Consider the following 17,414-nt stretch of genomic DNA (forward strand, 5'->3'; position numbering starts at 1 on the left):
TTACTTTTCCTCTTCCCATAAAACGTGCTTGCATTGACGAAAGCCATTTTCTTCCATGGTAAAGTAAAGGTTAACAAAACCCCACCCCTACACATTTGGTATCAATGGAAAGCTCTGAATGTCCCCTATAGAGCACAAAAGGAATGAACTCAATTGGATGCAGTGGGTGGGAGATATTTAGGTTTATAAATGTCCTGTACAGAGGACAAATTTGAACTACTGGTAGTCAGGAGGATTATAATATACAGAGATAAGAGGCAGAGTGGAATAGATACAAGCATTCATTGGGGCCGTGCTTTTAATTTGGAAAAGCTTTGTCATCTCTCCCACAGCAACTATAAATATTGTGGGAAGCGACGTGGGGAAGAATGACAGGAGTCGATCTTTTTCTTAACACCTTGTAGTGTACCCAACACAGAGAAGATATAGCATGGTTGCACCACTTCCCATCATGCATTTGGGCAGAACAGTTATGTCACTACAGTATCATTTACTGAAAGCTCAACAAATACACTAGATGGCAATATTTAGTCACAATATACAAACTCACATTTATCCTTTAAGAATTACAAGTCTTTCTATCCGCGTATCCCTTTCACAGAAAGAATGTTAATAAAGTTAATGCCATCTTGTGGATTTATTGTTATAATAAACAAATACAGTACTTATGTACAGTATGTTGAACGTATATATCCGTCTTGTCTTATCTTTCCATTCCAACAATAATTTACGGAAAAATATGGCATATTTTAGAGATGGTTTGAATTGCGATTAATTACGATTAACTAGATTTTAAGCTGTGATTAACTCGATTAAAATTTTTACTCGTTTGACAGCCCTATAGTTAAATGTACACCTTATGCCTAATATATACATAACACAATAAAACAGAATTGTTGTAGAACTCAAAATGTTGACTGGACAGTTACGGACTATGCACGTTAAATCATTAGTAACATCAAATATTACACAATACACCAAAGTATATCAGTAGCCGTGTCCTTAAGTCTTTCTGATAGTTTCCCCCTGACCTTTTTACAGCAATAATATAATGAAAACCTGAAATTACAGCTTTTAGTTTTGGCCACCCCAAGATTTTAAGTGGCCCCATCTGGCCACTCCTATGAAAAATTTCTGGAGGCGCCACTGGAGAGTTGGGGGGGGGGGGGGGGGGGGCGGAACGTTTACGTCTTCCTGTGGGGGGGGCGTAACAGAAAATAATTGAGAAGCACTGATCTAGCCCAATGCAGGGTTGGTACACAAGGCACGTTGCAGTTGTTATGGTCATTGGTCACACATGATAAAACTCCGCCCTCTGTTGCGCAAGCCCGCTTGAAATAGGCGCGTGCACGCGCCCAGCTGTTCACACTTCACACCAGGCTCAGCAGCTCAGTGTCTTCATGGACGCGCAACATCATGCAAGCTAACGTGGTCGTGATGGGCACTGAGAGCGTGGGCAAAACAGGTAATCACAATTTATGTGCGAATGTGCATTTTTATTATATTGGTGAAATATATTTTTTAATGGAATGAATTGTGTTGTCTTGCATGCAGCTCTTACAGTACGTCTGCTGACGCGGAGGTTCATAGGAGAGTATGGAGACATTGGTGAGTGAACGTGACACAGCTATTTGTCTTTCATTGCCATTGACGGCGCTAGACGTCCAATTAATTGTGACTGGGAGAGGCTGGCAGCGATTGATCGCCAGTGAGTTAATAGTGGACTGACTTTATGAGAATGTCATGTGAAAAGGTTGCGTTTGTCTTTCAGACTCGGTCTACAGTCACAGATTCATAGTGGATGGGAGGGAAATTGCTGTTAATATTTGGGATTCACCATATTCTCAGGTAAGCGGATGCCAGATGCGGTAAAACTACATAGACTATTCTTAAATAGATGTGCAGATACTTAAAATTAGAATGCACCTTTAACTTTTGTACTTGAGTAACTGTGCCAAAATTCAGATTCTGAAATATACTGTACGTCATGGCGTAGGTTTGGTTTCAATAATGGTAGGGACGATATAAGTATAAGCTGCTATACACTTTTTGCTGGGGTCAGGACATTAATAAGACCAGACAGAATGGGTGAACGGCAGTCAGGGCTACATTTCTCACCAATAAGAACCTAATTAATTGATAGGCTAAATGATTAATGCAAAATAAAGCTGTATTAACGTGTACCAACTTTCAAACTGCAAATTTTACTGCATAATATCTTAATCTGATCATTTTTCTTAAATCTAGTCGACTATTTTTTTTCATTTTGTTTTGAGTTTTAAAGGCTAAGTTATTAGATAAATGCATCAGATTCTTCCCCTTCTTTTAGTATATATTACCATTTGTTCTTATTAGGCCCATACATCTAAAAGTCGGTCATTTTTCACCTACATCAAGAAAAAAATGGCGGTCAAGTCATCAGCCATTCAAACGTGCGTTTGAGGAAAAATAGCAGCTTCCTACCCAAGTTTTGCAGGTTAGCAAGTTCACAGTTTAATGTTATGCTAACTCTAATGCAGGTCGGACTTTCAGTAGCAAAATTAATGGTGTGTTTCCCACCTACACGACATTGGCATCTTTTTAAATCACTTACAGTGCCTGCTACTGTTCGGGAAAAAAAACAAAAAACTTCTAATATCCCTCCTCTTCGACGGAGGCAGTATCTTGTCGACATGTATTTCTGTTGGGGCTGTGTGAGTGTAAGCGTCTGTGTGTGTGTGTAGGTGTGTGTAGGGGGTGGGTCAAGTCATCCGCCAATCGAACGTGTGTTCGGGGGGGGGGGGGGACTGGCACATTCAGCAAATGAAAAGGAGGTAAACACAGTGGGGCAAATAAGTACTTAGTCAACCTCTAATTGTGCAAGTTCTTCCACTTGGAAAATATTAGAGAGGCCTGTAATTGTCAACATGGGTAAACCTCAACCATGAGAGACAGAATGTGGAAAAACAAAAACAAAATCACATTGTTTGATTTTTAAAGAATTTATTTGCAAATCATGGTGAAAAATAAGTATTTGGTCAATACCAAAAGTTCATCTCAATACTTTGTTATGTACCCTTTGTTGGCAATAACGGAGGCCAAAAGTTTTCTGTAACTCTTCACAAGCTTTTCACACACTGTTGCTGGTATTTTGACCCATTCCTCCATGCTAACGTTATTTTTTATTTATTCTTTTTTTTTTTTTTTACAATGCTCTTAACAAATGGTTCAGACACATATTCCCACAAAAAACGGCTAAATATACCTATATACTAAGTTATGAATGCATTAAAAAAAACATTAGTATAACAAAAACATAGCTTATGTTGGTCTTAACAGGGAACAGCTGGATTCAGCCGTGTAAATAGAGGCAGACTCGAGGGCAGTGTATCCACCCAAATCAAAAAACTAAATGCAAACACTTTCAAAACAAACCACTACAACACCACTTTAATTAAACGAATACTCGAAGCAGCAAAATTTAATTTGAATCTAATTTTCTAATCGAATACTCGAGTTATTCGATTAATCGTTGCACCCCTACTGACATGTGATCAGCAGAGATAGTTAGCTCATATTTGTTCAAATGTGCATGTTTTCTGGAACAGCAAAAAAAAAAAAAAAAGTTTGTTGAATTGATGTGACAAAAAAAGGGCAATGCAACATTAAATGGATCAAATCTTTAAGAGCGACAAAAGAGTTGAGGAGGCTTATTTATCATATTTAGTTTTATTTGCTCTGATGGGGAGGTTCTGAACATTTTAGCTGTCAATATGCACTTTGGACTTATATTTGTTCATTTATGTTAGGCTACTTATTCATTTCATTATGATTAAAAAAAAAAAAAGTCAGTTTGCTCGATCTTCAAAATATATTCCATTTCACTCTGCATAATATAAGTCATTTGTACTTATTTTTCTGAATGTATGTTACTTATATCTTTATTATAAAAAAAAAAAAAAAAAAGCAAAAGTAAATGTTTACATTAACTTCAATTTTAATATACATCCTGTGTTCTTAAGTAGTTAAAATTGAGATTTGGCATTTAGTATGTGAAGAAATGAGGGAAAATAAAAATTAGGAGATGGAGGTTGGGGTTAGTGCCGTTTTTGTTGACTTTTATTTTGCAAATCATTGAAAAAAATACAATTTTGAATGAAAATCAGTTTTGTATGTGTTATAGAAATAATTGTGCCAAAACAGTTTTTGCATTTCAGTAGTTTTAAGAGGTTTGACCCCACCCCCTCCAAAAATGAAAATAAATAAATAAATAAATAAATAAATAATATTTCTGGCTTCGTGGTGACCTTCACGTCGGGGAGTTCCTGCAAGAAATTCTAACCACTTTCACCCCTGGTTAAAGCAGACACTTTTTTTTTCATCTGTGTGATTTTGACAAAGATCATATTACATTTGATGGTGATTTTATCCAGAAATGTGAGGAATTCCAAAAGGTTCAGATACTTTTTCATACCACTGTACAATGTGATAAATGCAACAATGATTACTTATATTTACCGGACTTTGAGACTATTGGTTTTAGCTTCTTACTCTTTTTTTTTTCTTACGGTCAAAGGACATCTCGGTAAAGACAATGCTCCTGCAAAGAAAACTTCAATGGGCCAACGGCTTCATCTTAGCCTACAGCATCTGCGACCGCGCTAGCTTCAATGCCGTGGTCCGTTTGGTGCACGCCATCAAGTCTTCCCGAGGCTGTCCCAAGGCGCCCGTGGCCATCGTGGGCAACAAACGCGACCTCCACCACCGTCGGACGGTGGCCAGCGAGGAGGGACGCCAGCTGGCCATCAACGCCGGTTGCCTCTTCTACGAGGTGTCGGCAGCTGAGAACTACCATGGCGTGCTGGCCGTTTTCCACGGGCTGATTGGAAGTATGAGGGACGCCAAGAGGCCGCCGGGTCTCAAGGGCATTGTCAAAAGCGTGTCTGCAGTCTTTACCAGACGACGGACGGACTCCATTTAGGAGAATCGTAGGAGGAAACAGATGCATCCGTTCTAAGAATGCCAAAAGACATTCATGACAGTGGAAACAACAACACAAAGTTGATTCAACTCAACTTCACGCAAACTACTTGAATGACTGATAAGATAACAAAAAAGGTCCTTGATATACATATATATATATATATATATATATGTGTATGTATGTGTGTGTGTGTGTGTATATATATGTGTATATATATGTATGTGTGTGTGTGTGTGTGTGTATATATATGTGTATATATATGTATGTGTGTGTGTGTGTGTGTATATATATGTGTATATATATGTATATGTGTGTGTGTGTGTATATATATGTGTATATATATGTATGTGTGTGTGTGTGTGTGTATATATATGTGTATATATGTATATATGTGTGTGTGTGTATATATATATGTGTATATATATGTATATATATATATATATATATATATATATATATATATACACAGTGGTGCCTTCAGATATGAGTGACTCAATATACCAGTTTTTGGAGATCCATCAAGTATTTTGCTTTGACAAGTGAATTCAACTGACGTCACAATAAGTATCTCTTTGGAAAATGAACTAAAAGAAGATTAAAACATTTTCTGCCACTCATACTTGATATGTGATATCAAACTTTTAAGAGGTTTGGGTTTGTTTGGTGTTTATGTTCATTTTGTGTTTGTGCCTTTTTGTGTCTTGTCCTAATGATTGCCTATTGATTTCACCTGTTGTGCCTGCTCCTTGTGTGTCGACCAATCAGCTGCCTCTTGTGTCACACACCTGTGTCTCGTTACCCCATGTCTCTGTATATAAGCTCCTTATGTTCAGTCTGTCTTTGTTGCGTGATTGTCAATGTCAGTGTCTGTGCATCCTGTGTTTCTTATTCCAGTGTCTTCTTTCAAGTGAATTGATTTGTACTTTGGTTTTTGATTTACCTTGAGATAATGAGGGTGAGATGAAGGGCATTGAACAAATTTAGCCAATTGTTTCGAGAAAGGGTTCATTTCTCGAAGATTTACGTGTGTACGGTACCACTTAATGACTAAATGTATAATCACAGTTGTCTTTTAAACATGTGATTCATTTATTTTTGTTGTGAATGTGTCTGTTGGGAAGGAATTAATTTACACAATATTGTCTAAGCAAACCCTCGTTGTACATAGGTTTCACAAATGTATATAAATGTTTTTAATGTAGTGTGTGTGTGTGAAAATTATTCCCCAAATGGTACTCTCATAACATGGCAGGTTGTGCAATGTATTTTCTGAAAATGGCATGAGCGCAATCAGGCAGATGACAGTGAAAGTGCTTGTGTAATTTGGAAAAAGGCATAGATTATGCTTGTGTAACTTGGACATAGATGATCTAGAGCAGGGGTCATGAATTAAAAATCCTCTGGGTCCGAAATTTAAAAAATTACAACAATCTTGGGCCTGGAAATATTTTTAATGCTTTTTTTTTTTTCCTATTTTTTTCCCCCCCAAAATACAAACGTATCTTTACGTGGCCATGCTGATAATTACAACATTCAAAATTGTAAATAATATATAAAAGGCGCATAAAACTAAAAAGTGTTTTAATTGAATCATTAAATAGCAACATAAGAGCATGTTCAATAATTTTTTTTTTTTTTTTTTGATTGTGGATGCTGACGGGGGGACTTCTTTTTGCTTTCCATGAAGCAAAGTTTCAGCAACTGCACTCATACAATCTTTGACAATCGGTGCGTCACTGAAAGACTTTTTGTTTTGACCCAATAGACCCCACTCACATGACGTCACAACCACGCCTCTGCGCCATATTGTCCGTCAGCTCGTCGTGTTTACGCATTACCGCTAAGTAAATTCCTCCTATTACGGCGTGTTTTTCTGCTCGTTAACATTTATAATCAAAATGGTGAAGGCGTGTGTGGCGGTTGGTTGCAATAATAATAATAATAATAATAATAATAATAATAATAATAATAATAATAATAATAATAATAATAATAATAAAAAAATAAAAATTGTAATAATTATAATTTTTGTTAATTAATTAATTAATACTCGGGCTCTTGCGAAATACTGCTGCTTCCCTGTAATGTTGTCGTACATGTCAGCGTGTCTTGTTTGGTAATATCGCGTCACATCGAACTCTTTGAAAACAGTGACTGTCTCTTTGCAAATGAGGCAGACACAGTTGTTGCGTATTTTATTGAAGAAATAGTCCAATATCCACCTATCCTTGAAGCGTCGGCCATCGCAGTCAACTTTTTATTTTAATTGATTGTCGCCATTTTAGAAAATTGGAAGTAAAGAGTCGCACGGGGTAATGTTGCTTAGAGTGCTGCTCTTAAAGTTTGTCAAAGTTTCGTGAGAATAGGCTGAGTTTCTGTGGACAAGATAGTTGTAGATATCAGGGTAGCAGATGTCAGGCAGAGACGGCGAAGACAGCGGGTCGAAAAATATCGATTTAGGCATCAAATATGGATCTGGCGAATGGATCGACCGAAGCTTTTCCACATAACGCCTTTTATGCAACACATCCAATGAGTTTACAGTGTCTGAAAGCACCGGGGCTTCCATGAATTGCACGATAAATTGAGACCATTGAGAATACGGACACCCAATGACGGACAATATGGCGGCACAATACAGCGACACGTCATTGTGTGACGTTGGTGAGTGGGGTCTATATCCACGCTATTCTGAGGGAGCATTCATTTGCGCGTTGCTGTGCAGTGAATGAATTAACCATGAGCATTGAGGTGCGATCATATTGAGCCCTTAATTCCGCTATTTTTTGAGAACCGTTGGCAGAGTTCATAGGGAAACTTTGCGAAAAAGCTGTGTGCTTCGTCTCATAGTACCTTTTCAAATTGCTGCTCTTTACAAGCGCTACCGTCTCTGAACAGATGAGCCATAGCGATCTTGTGCTGCCGCCAGGTAAAATGAACAAAAATGTATTGGTCCACTCCTCCTTAAACACTGTTTTCTGCATCAATCTTGCGTAGTTTTGAGCACGCCATTTGCCGTACTTTTTTCGCCTCTTCCACCAACTTCATTCGGCTCAGTATTTGGCTGTCACTCCACGGAGTCTAGAAAGCGAGTTTGAGGGGGCGTTTACATGGTGACTCCGAGAATACGAAAAATTTCAAATTTGCATTTGCGTCTCCATTTGAACAATGTCGCAATTCCGCATGAAAACGATGTAGTATTCGTGCCAGGCCCTAAGGGGCAGTGCAGATTTACAGGGCGACAGAGAATGATGCACTTTGGCCCCCACCAAGCTCCCTCAGCCCGGAAATAAATATGCCCGCCCACTTGAAGCAATGGCATTTTTCTTTTGTTCAAAAAGGCACAAAAATTGAAACATTCAACATATTTAATTTAAAAATATTATTAAAACAGTAAATTAAAGCCGACATTCCGCCATATTTGCTGTGTTTAATATTTAGTAGTAGTACCGCTGCGCACGCCCAATGTGACATGTACGAGTGCTGACGTTAACGTCGCGGTCTTGCGCCGCGGGAGCCTTTAATGTGCATGCCGAGGAAGCACCCCTCAATTCCCGGCAATCAGATTCTTCCACTTTGGAGGCAGGATTCAGAATTTTTCGTTTTCGCCTTCCGTCTTCGCCGACACCATATGCACGCGAGGCAAGTCCGCTACTCAGTCATTGCGTCTTTGTGTCGCAGAGTCGCCATGTTAACTGCCCCTGAGACATGCTGTTCTAAAAATAACTTTCAAATGCTTCACTCCCATTGGCGGGCTCACGCGCGTCACCGCTAAGGTTTTTGTTTGTTGCCCACCTCCAGCTCTGCAAACCCGCAGACAAAAAAGATTTTTGTTGTTGCACCGTGTATTAGTCGCGACAGCTTTAGATCCGGTCCAGATGGCTTGGGGGTCCGGAACCTGACCTCTAATCTAGAGGATGGGGGTTTTCTTGCAGTGTTGCTCAAAAACAAAAGTTCTTCCATACAGTCCTCTTCTTTCTGGCAGGCTAAATCCTTTCTATCAATTACTGTACTATTCTTTTCTCTCATCACTCTTAAACCTTTCACTCGCCCCAACTAAATCTAAACTAAACTAAATCACCTCCACACTATCTAAACTCTCACCTTGCCGCACTTCTCCTTCAAACACCTACATTTTAAATGTAGCATGAGGTGTTTATATACTGTCGCTAGCTGTCAAACCACCAGTGTGGTACAATTGGGTGGCAAGGCTTCGGACGTCATCATTTTTGGCACTTCACCTAAATCGGGTCAGCAACCCGCAGCTCTAGAGCCGCATGCGGCTCTTTAGCGCTGCCCTAGTGGCTCCCTGGAGCCATTTCAAAAATGTTTTAAAATGGAAAAAGATGGGGGAGGGAAACTGATTTTTTTGTTTTAATATGGTTTCTGCAGGAGGACAAACATGACACAATCATTCTAATTACCGTATTGGCCCGAATGTAAGATGGCCCTGATTAGAAGACGACCCCCTCTTTTTGAAAAAAGACTTTTTGAACACCAAATTATTTTTTTATACAGAAAATAATTACAGTACATCTGAAACAATTGATTGTAACAATATATTTGAGAGAAAAAGCATGTTATTTTGCCTCATTCAAATCTTAATATCTGAATATTTAAATATGTAAATGCAATCACATTCGTAAATGAATGGCTTCTGGTTTTTGAAATGTAGATTAACCAATCTATTGAAATAAAACAACAAAATTGCAATAACTGTATTAACCATCAAAGTGAAGTCTAACTGTAACTGTAGTCTTGAAACAAATCTGAATAATGAAGACCATTGCAATAAAATAATGTAAACTGGTTAAACGTGAGAGTAGCTGAGATCTGTCATGACAGAACATCGCTTCAATGATATCTGGCGCCATCTAGCGTCGTGAATGGGGAGAGTAGCTGAGATCTGTCATGACAGAACATTGCTTCAATGATATCTGGCGCCATCTAGCGTCGTGAATGGGTATAATGTCTAGACTACAAATATAAGACGACCCCTTCTTTTTCAGTCTTATTTCAAAGCAAAAAACACAGTTTTATATTCGGGCCAATACGGTAAATTGTAACGAAGTTGAGGCAGCATCATACAACACAGATGTCACGTGGTGCGTCATTCTCTATAGGACGCACTTTAGGGAAAATAAACATTTAATCATGAATGCTCATTATATAGTCAACTTAGTTATTGTGATTGTAGGCTAATATAGCTAATACAGATACATACCAGTGTTGTTTTTGGCACCCATTTTAATTTTCGTCTTCATCTTTTGGACGAAAATACTTATTAGTCTTAGTCATATTTTAGTCATTTCAAAATGTGTTCGTCTTCGTCTAGTTTTAGTCGACAATTCTCAAAATGTTTTTAAAAGTTTTAGTCCATGAATCAATAAATAAATAAATGGTTTCGCCACGAACTGACTGTAAAATGTTTTCTAAGAGTTAATGACACCGAGTCACTGTGCTAAATGCCAATGCTAGCGCGAACGCTACATTAAAGCCAATGCTTTTCTAACGCTACAGTTAGTTTAGTGTATGATGATCACTCAGCTCAGACCTATAAAGTCTCGTCATTTTCCCTCCAAAATGTAAGAAGAGAAAGCCCGCAAACACTTTGCTGAAGAAATGTCAACAAAGCACATGGATTACGGGAAGCATGTCCTATAGTCTGATGAGACGGGCGGGCTTTCTTGTGTACCGTCTTCAGAAGAGGCTTCCTCCTGGGGTGACAGCCATGCACACCAATTTGATGTAGAGTGCGCCGTATCGTCTGAGCACTAACAGGCTGACTCCACATCTCTTCAATCTCTGCAGCAATGCTGACACCACTCCTGATAACGAGTCACATGACCTTTTGGAGGGAAAATGACAAGACTTTATAGGTCTGTGCTGAGTGATCATCATACACTAAACTAACTGTAGCGTTAGAAATGCATTGGCTTTAATATAGCGTTCGCGCTAGCATTAGCATTTAGCACAGTGACTCAGTGTCATAAACTCTTGGAAAACATTTTATATTCAATTCGTGGCGGGAACCATTTATTTATTGATTGATTCATGGACTAAAACTTTTGATGTTTATAGACAAAAACATTTTGAGAATTGTCAACTAAAACTAGACGAAGACGAACACATTTTGAAATGACTAAAATATGACTAAGACTAAGAAATATTTTCGTCCAAAAGACGAAGACGAAAATTAAAACGGGTGCCAAAAACAAAACTGGTATGTATCTGTATTAGCTATATTAGCCTGCAATTACAATGACTAAGTTGGCTACACATACAGTGGGGAGAACAAGTATTTGATACACAGTCAATGGGAAAACCCATTGGCAGTGTATCAAATACTTGTTCTCCCCACTGTATATAATGAGCATTCATGATTAAATGTTTATTTTCCGATAGAGAATGACGCACCACATGACATCTGTGTTGTATGATGCTGCCTCAACTTCGTTACAATTTACCGTATTGGCCCGAATATAAAACTGTGTTTTTTGCATTGAACTAAGACTGAAAAACAAGGGGTCGTCTTATATTTGTAGTCTAGACATTATACCCATTAACGACGCTAGATGGCGCCAGATATCATTGAAGCGATGTTCTGTCATGACAGATCTCAGCTACTCTCAAGTTTAACCAGTTTGCATAGTTTTATTGCAATGTTTTTCCTTATTCAGATTTATTTCAAGACTGCAGTTACAGTTTGACTTCACTTTGAAAAAGAGGGGGTCGTCTTATAATCAGGGTCGTCTTATATTCGGGCCAATAGACCCTACTCACCTACGTCACAAAATGACGTGTCGCTGTATCCGGCCGCCATATTGTCCGTATTTTTTAGACCTATTCTCATTGTTTTCAATTAGTCGTGCAAGTTATAGAGCAATTCATGGAAGCCCCGGTGTTATCTGACACTGTAAACTCATTGGATGCGTTGCATAAAAGGCGTTATGTGGAAAAGCTTCAGTTTATCCATTCGCCAGATCCATATTTGATGCCTAAATCGATGTTTTTCGACCCGCTGTCTTCGCCGTCTTTGCCTGACATCTGCTAGCTACCCTGATATTTATAACTATCTTGTCCACACAAAATCAGCCTATTCTCACGAAAGTTTGAAAAACTTTAAGAGCTTGGAGGCTTATAAATACTTCGTTGCTGGTTGGGTGAAACAGGTCCTTGTCCATGAAAATTCGGCAGGAATCTATCTTGTGCTCGGGAAGGTGAGTTACGAAATTTTCAATTCAAAATCTTTTGTTCTTGCTAACATCCACTGTCAAGTCTAATGTATTTCATGTCATTTGTCAATGGAGCTAGCGCTTTTAATGTTTATATGGTTTAGCGATAGCACTCTCACTACATACATATATAATATGTAATAAATATGAAGTGCGATAGCACTACTCCAGATTGTCCCTAGTTGAATTTATTTTTTGGCTTTTGACCTCAATAGTGAAATTGTAAATTAATTGTATGACGACTGTCTTATTATCCCCTTATAATTATATATTTTCAGGTAGTTCATTCACAACGTCTGAGTGTATGTTGTCGGCGATTAGCCTAGCAATGATCTTAATTGTGGTTGTCAGCCCAAAACCCTCTAAATATATATTAAATGCATCTTACCAGATATAAAATGACTACTACATAATCTGTGGTAATCGTTTGGAGCCCAGTTTTCTCGTCGAATTGCAGCAGCCCATGTCGCTCTCCTCTCCGGGTCTCTCGGAATCCGGTAGAACTTCAAGTCTCTGTTATTGCAACCGACCGCCACACACGCCTTCACCATTTTGATTATTAATGTTAACGAGCAGAAAAACACGCCATAATAGGAGGAATTTACGTAGCGGTAATGCATCAACAGTGACGAGTTGATGGACAATATGGCGCGGGGGCGTGGTTGTGACGTCATGTGAGTAGGGTCTATACGGTACTTAAATAGCTGCAGAAATGTGAGGGGTGTACTCACTTTTGTGATGCACCGTATGGCCTACAATAACTTAAACTAATGATAACTTAGCCAAAGTGAATTAGCAACATTAGAGGAATACTTGATGCCACTCAGATACTAACTCCAGTTTGAGACCTGCTTTAAGCAATCTATTAAAGACAAAAAACACAAACAGTGCCACAAGACACTGTAACGGCACTAACAGGCATGTTACACATGTACAGTATTCTTTATCCTCTGCGAAGAACGACTAACTGTGCGATATTAAAGTGCATGTGACACGAAAAAGCATGTTAATTTCATAATACATGCGGTATTTTATGCTCCTGAATGATATGGACCGCTTGGATGTGTGTGGAAGCGATCGCTATATTTATTTAGTTTTTTTAATCCCGCGCCATTAAAATGAGTGACTTCCGGCTTCGGTCTTGCATTGAGGAGGAGGGCGCTGTGACGTGTACGGTAGAAGACGTCCTCTTCACTATGCAGCATACTGTTGTGTATGAGGACGAAGGATTCAGCTGATTTTGCGGATTAATACGTTTATTTTTCGCATCACGCCAGCCAAATGGCTGCAGAAAAATCATTCTGTACGAGGGAGAGGCGTATGCGCCTTTTTGGAGTTTCAAAAGGTTCCCATTCACCGTGGATATTTACTGTGGGACCATTGGACTTACGAGGAAGTGAGTAAACATCTTGTTTTGTATTATGTCAAATACGAAAACAGCGATTACAAAGTAAACACTACAAACTTTCTTTAAATAAAGGACTACTTACGTTTGATCATTGATAGGCATGTAAAAAGCTGTCCTCATGCACCTTAGCAGCACGTTAGCTGCACAACAACTGCAGCCACCCTCCTCCGGGGAACGAACTGTAAATTGCTCTCCGCCGGGCGGTTTGCCGATCCGCAAAGACAATCGACAACCCAGTCGTCATGTCAATAAATCCAGGCTAGTCATGTGTGATTTTCCGCTTCGAAGACTTTGAAACATCACTCGGTTCGGGTTAGCATGTCGGCTAGCTGTCACGCCTTTTGGTTTGTTTACATTCTCCGAAGCCGGGGAAGGGAAATGACATATGTCCAATTTAGGTGTCATAAAGTATCGTTCGGGAGGTGCGACAGTAAAGGTGAAGTCGACAGTTTTGACCATTATGGAGTAATTTTGCAATGTCGTCCTGAATAAAAGCATTTTTATTATTTCATATTCCATTTAGCACAAGACTGTTATTTGTCATGACCATGCCATTTATTTAGCAGTTGGGGAAAATACTTGGATAAAAAGAATATCCTGTAAAAATATTGAAGTAAAGAGACAAAAACAATGACATTTTGCAGCTCTCTTCGTCGCGTTTTCCTCGTTGTGAATAGTTCCCCCTCGACTGGCTGACTGGTCCTTCTCAAGCTATTTATATAGCTATTGGGGAAAAATACTTTGATAAAAAGAATATCCTGTAAAAATATTGGAGTAGTGAGACTGAAACAGTGACATTTTGCGGCTCTCTTCGTCGCATTTTCCTCGTTCTGAATAATTCCCCCTCAATGGGCTGAATAGTAAAACCGATGAGCCCAGTCTACCGCTGACGTCATCCACTTGTTGGGGACGCTAAAGCCCTATAATGGTAGGCGTGGCTAACCGGCAGATTAAAAGACTAATTTCTCGTCATCTGCGCTTTGCTAAATTGTTGTATATAGTCAAATCATCCCAAAATATGATTCTAATTCACATAATAATGCCATTTAAGACTTTTTTTCTCCTGTCGTATGCTCTTTAAGGAGCTGAGAGGAATTGAAACTTCTCAACAAACAGTTTCAAACCATCTTTGCTTCTTGAACTGATCTTTTGTTTATTTTTTGCATAAAACCCATTGGCTGCCATTGACGACCCTATGCGTCCAATTCATTTCGACTGAAAGATTAGCATTCACAGTCAGTCCTCCCAGTTTAAATTAGTTGTCAGTGGCAGGCAATGATTTAAAATGTTGATTACTAGCGGTCAGAGAAGTTATGTCAAGTGTTATTTTTTTTAAGGTTGCAAATTCATTGTAGCATTGAACGAGAATAAAGAATATAACAGCTTCCTGGTCCTGCATATTTGTGCTCTTACTTGCTACTTAGAGCAAATTATTTACCTGACTGAAACCATGACTTCATGTTGCTAAACTAGGAATTTTCACACTTTGTGTAATGAGAAGCAGAGTACTGAAGCATATCTTGCTGTTTGCAGCACCATCAATGGCAGTCATTGAGTTAAAAATAAATAAATAAATGAGTGCTGTATAAAGGCTAAAAAAGTTAGCACTAGCTAACATGTCAACATTGACTCCAATGGTTCCCATCGTGGTAAAGACGCATTGTTGTATATTACTGTAGGCCTACACAAAATAACATAACACTGCAGTCTAGCTCACTGTGTTTCATTGATTATGTCAACATGGGAGAAAAATAAAATTATAAGAAGCTAAAAAGCGTTTTATAGCTCTCGGTCAGACGTTCAGTGGCTTCCAGGCGGCACGCTTTCAAAACACACAGGACTGCTCAGCGCCACAGCAAAATGCAATTTTCAATTCAGGTCATCTAATTCAACTGTTGTTTATTTCATTAGCATGGAAGTGACCTAACCAAGATGTATAGGGCGGAGAACACAGACCATGGCTGAAAAAGCAGTTTCTGCTTTTGCACCCCTCTTTAAAATAAACTGCTGTATTTTAAGACAAAACAACTGTTGTGTTTGATAGAACAATATGTCTATATGCTGCCATAGCAGATTCATGGCGCATTAAAAGTCCCCGAACAATTTTTAATTTGTCCGTTTTACCCTGGAAACCCCCGTTTACAGAGGTCGCGCAACCGCTTTTGTTTCAACCTAGCCTTAAAAAGAAGGTAAGTAATAGTATTTATTATTCGAAATGTCTGTCATTTTTAGCTTAGAATCATTCATTGATGCCTAATATTTAGTTGAAAAAAAAAAAACGACTTTTAAAAATTATTCTCTCGCATATTTTAGACTTTTAAACAAATTACGTCACAATGAAAAAATTTGCGTCTGTAAAAAAGTCACGGACATCTACCTCATAACCATAGGCGGAGTTTGACTTTTGATGCAGGAGGGGCACAACATGTTGATGACCCCGAAACGCAGTGTCAGCAATAAAATCAAACTGTATAGAATATTTATAATAATAAGTTGACAATGAGTGTTTTATTGTTTCCCATCATTCTTGAGGGGAATTGTAAATCAGGCTGCTTAGGCAATACTTTTTGCCAAGATCGTCATCCATTGAATATGGTACGCTGGCCGGTGTCGTGCCAATGTAGTTACCCCAGTCAAAAATTGTATCTCCTGGGCAGAGCCATATGGAGGTAGATTTGTGTTGTTATTATTCAATTTTAAAAAAGTTACTTTAATTAAAAATTAAACAAAAAAAAAGTTGCTGTAATCAAAATATATATTTTCAACCCCCCAAAAAAGTCGCTTCAATCAAAAAAAAAAAAAAAAAGTTTTAAATCGAAAATACATTTAAAACTAAAAAAAACTCAAAAAATGCATGTGAAAGCTATTTCTCTTTGATTTTTTTTGGGGGGGGGGGGTGATTGAAGTCAAGTTTTTTTCCCGATTAAAATAAAATAAATTGCTTCAAAAAATAAAAAAGAAAACTCAATCAAAAATTCAATTTTCAAATTTCAATCATGGAAAAAGTTTTTGAATGCAAAAAAATATTTGAGATTGAAAATTTTGCATCCAAACCCTTATTTTTTCAATGAAAAAGTTTACTTTGATTGAAGCAATCCTTTTTTTGTTTGGGCCATATAATGGGTAGGACATTTGTGTCCAAATCATTTAATCCCCCAAAACGTTGCTTCTTCAAATAATAATAATTATGATAATAATTTCAATCAAAGAAAAAAATCATTTGGAAAAATAAAATTGACCTCCCTTATTTTTTTGTTGTTGAAAATTATATGCAAAGCAAATGACCGTCTACGTTGCGAGTCACATGATCTGTTCGAAAACTATTTTTGACCCTTGATAAAAATCCATTTTTTTGGTCATTTCAGTCATTTTTATTGCACTTTTGTTGCTTTACAACTTTTATTTATATAGGAAAGTCAATCACATGCAATGACACTTTTCGCCCACTGGGAGGGCTGGCCCCCCCTTAAAATCCGCTTATGCTCATAACTATCGCTTAATTGTATTTTTTTTCATTACTGTCGCATTTTCCCCAATATTTTATAAGATAAATAATTGATTCAAACAAAGAAAAAAAAAAAAAAAAAAAAAAAAAAAACAGTTTAAAAGGGTAAATATATAAAAATGAAAATCTGGACCACTCCTTGATGTCTGCAATTTCTGCATCGCGACCCTTGTTATATTATCATGTTTCACCCATAAAATCCCCAAAAAATCCAGTCGTGGCCATTCACAGCTGTGTCTTGACACTCAGTGATTCATGCTAAATGGAGTTTTTGGATTGAAAAGAGGTAAGTACGCTATAATA

General features: G+C 38.1%; 1 protein-coding gene across 1 annotated transcript; it reads left to right on the plus strand.

Annotated features, from left to right (window-relative positions):
• The first annotated feature begins 1,377 nt into the window (after positions 1-1,377).
• Positions 1,378-6,373, plus strand: si:dkeyp-59c12.1 (Ras-related and estrogen-regulated growth inhibitor-like protein). Its single transcript, XM_057837019.1, has 4 exons — positions 1,378-1,465; positions 1,555-1,608; positions 1,772-1,848; positions 4,556-6,373. Exons 1-4 carry the CDS (start codon positions 1,417-1,419, stop codon positions 4,958-4,960), a joined length of 585 nt encoding a protein of 194 aa, XP_057693002.1. The 5' UTR covers positions 1,378-1,416; the 3' UTR covers positions 4,961-6,373.
• The last annotated feature ends 11,041 nt before the right edge of the window (positions 6,374-17,414 follow it).

This window comes from Corythoichthys intestinalis, chromosome 5 (assembly GCF_030265065.1).
Source record: "Corythoichthys intestinalis isolate RoL2023-P3 chromosome 5, ASM3026506v1, whole genome shotgun sequence".
In the NCBI taxonomy this organism is placed as follows: domain Eukaryota; kingdom Metazoa; phylum Chordata; class Actinopteri; order Syngnathiformes; family Syngnathidae; genus Corythoichthys; species Corythoichthys intestinalis.

Coding starts and splice junctions, on each gene's coding strand:
- si:dkeyp-59c12.1 (XM_057837019.1), top strand. CDS start 1,417: ATGCAAGCTAACGTGGTCGTGATGGGCACTGAGAGCGTGGGCAAAACA. Junction 1,466..1,554: donor TGAGAGCGTGGGCAAAACAG/GTAATCACAATT, acceptor TCTTGCATGCAG/CTCTTACAGTACGTCTGCTG. Junction 1,609..1,771: donor AGGAGAGTATGGAGACATTG/GTGAGTGAACGT, acceptor TTTGTCTTTCAG/ACTCGGTCTACAGTCACAGA.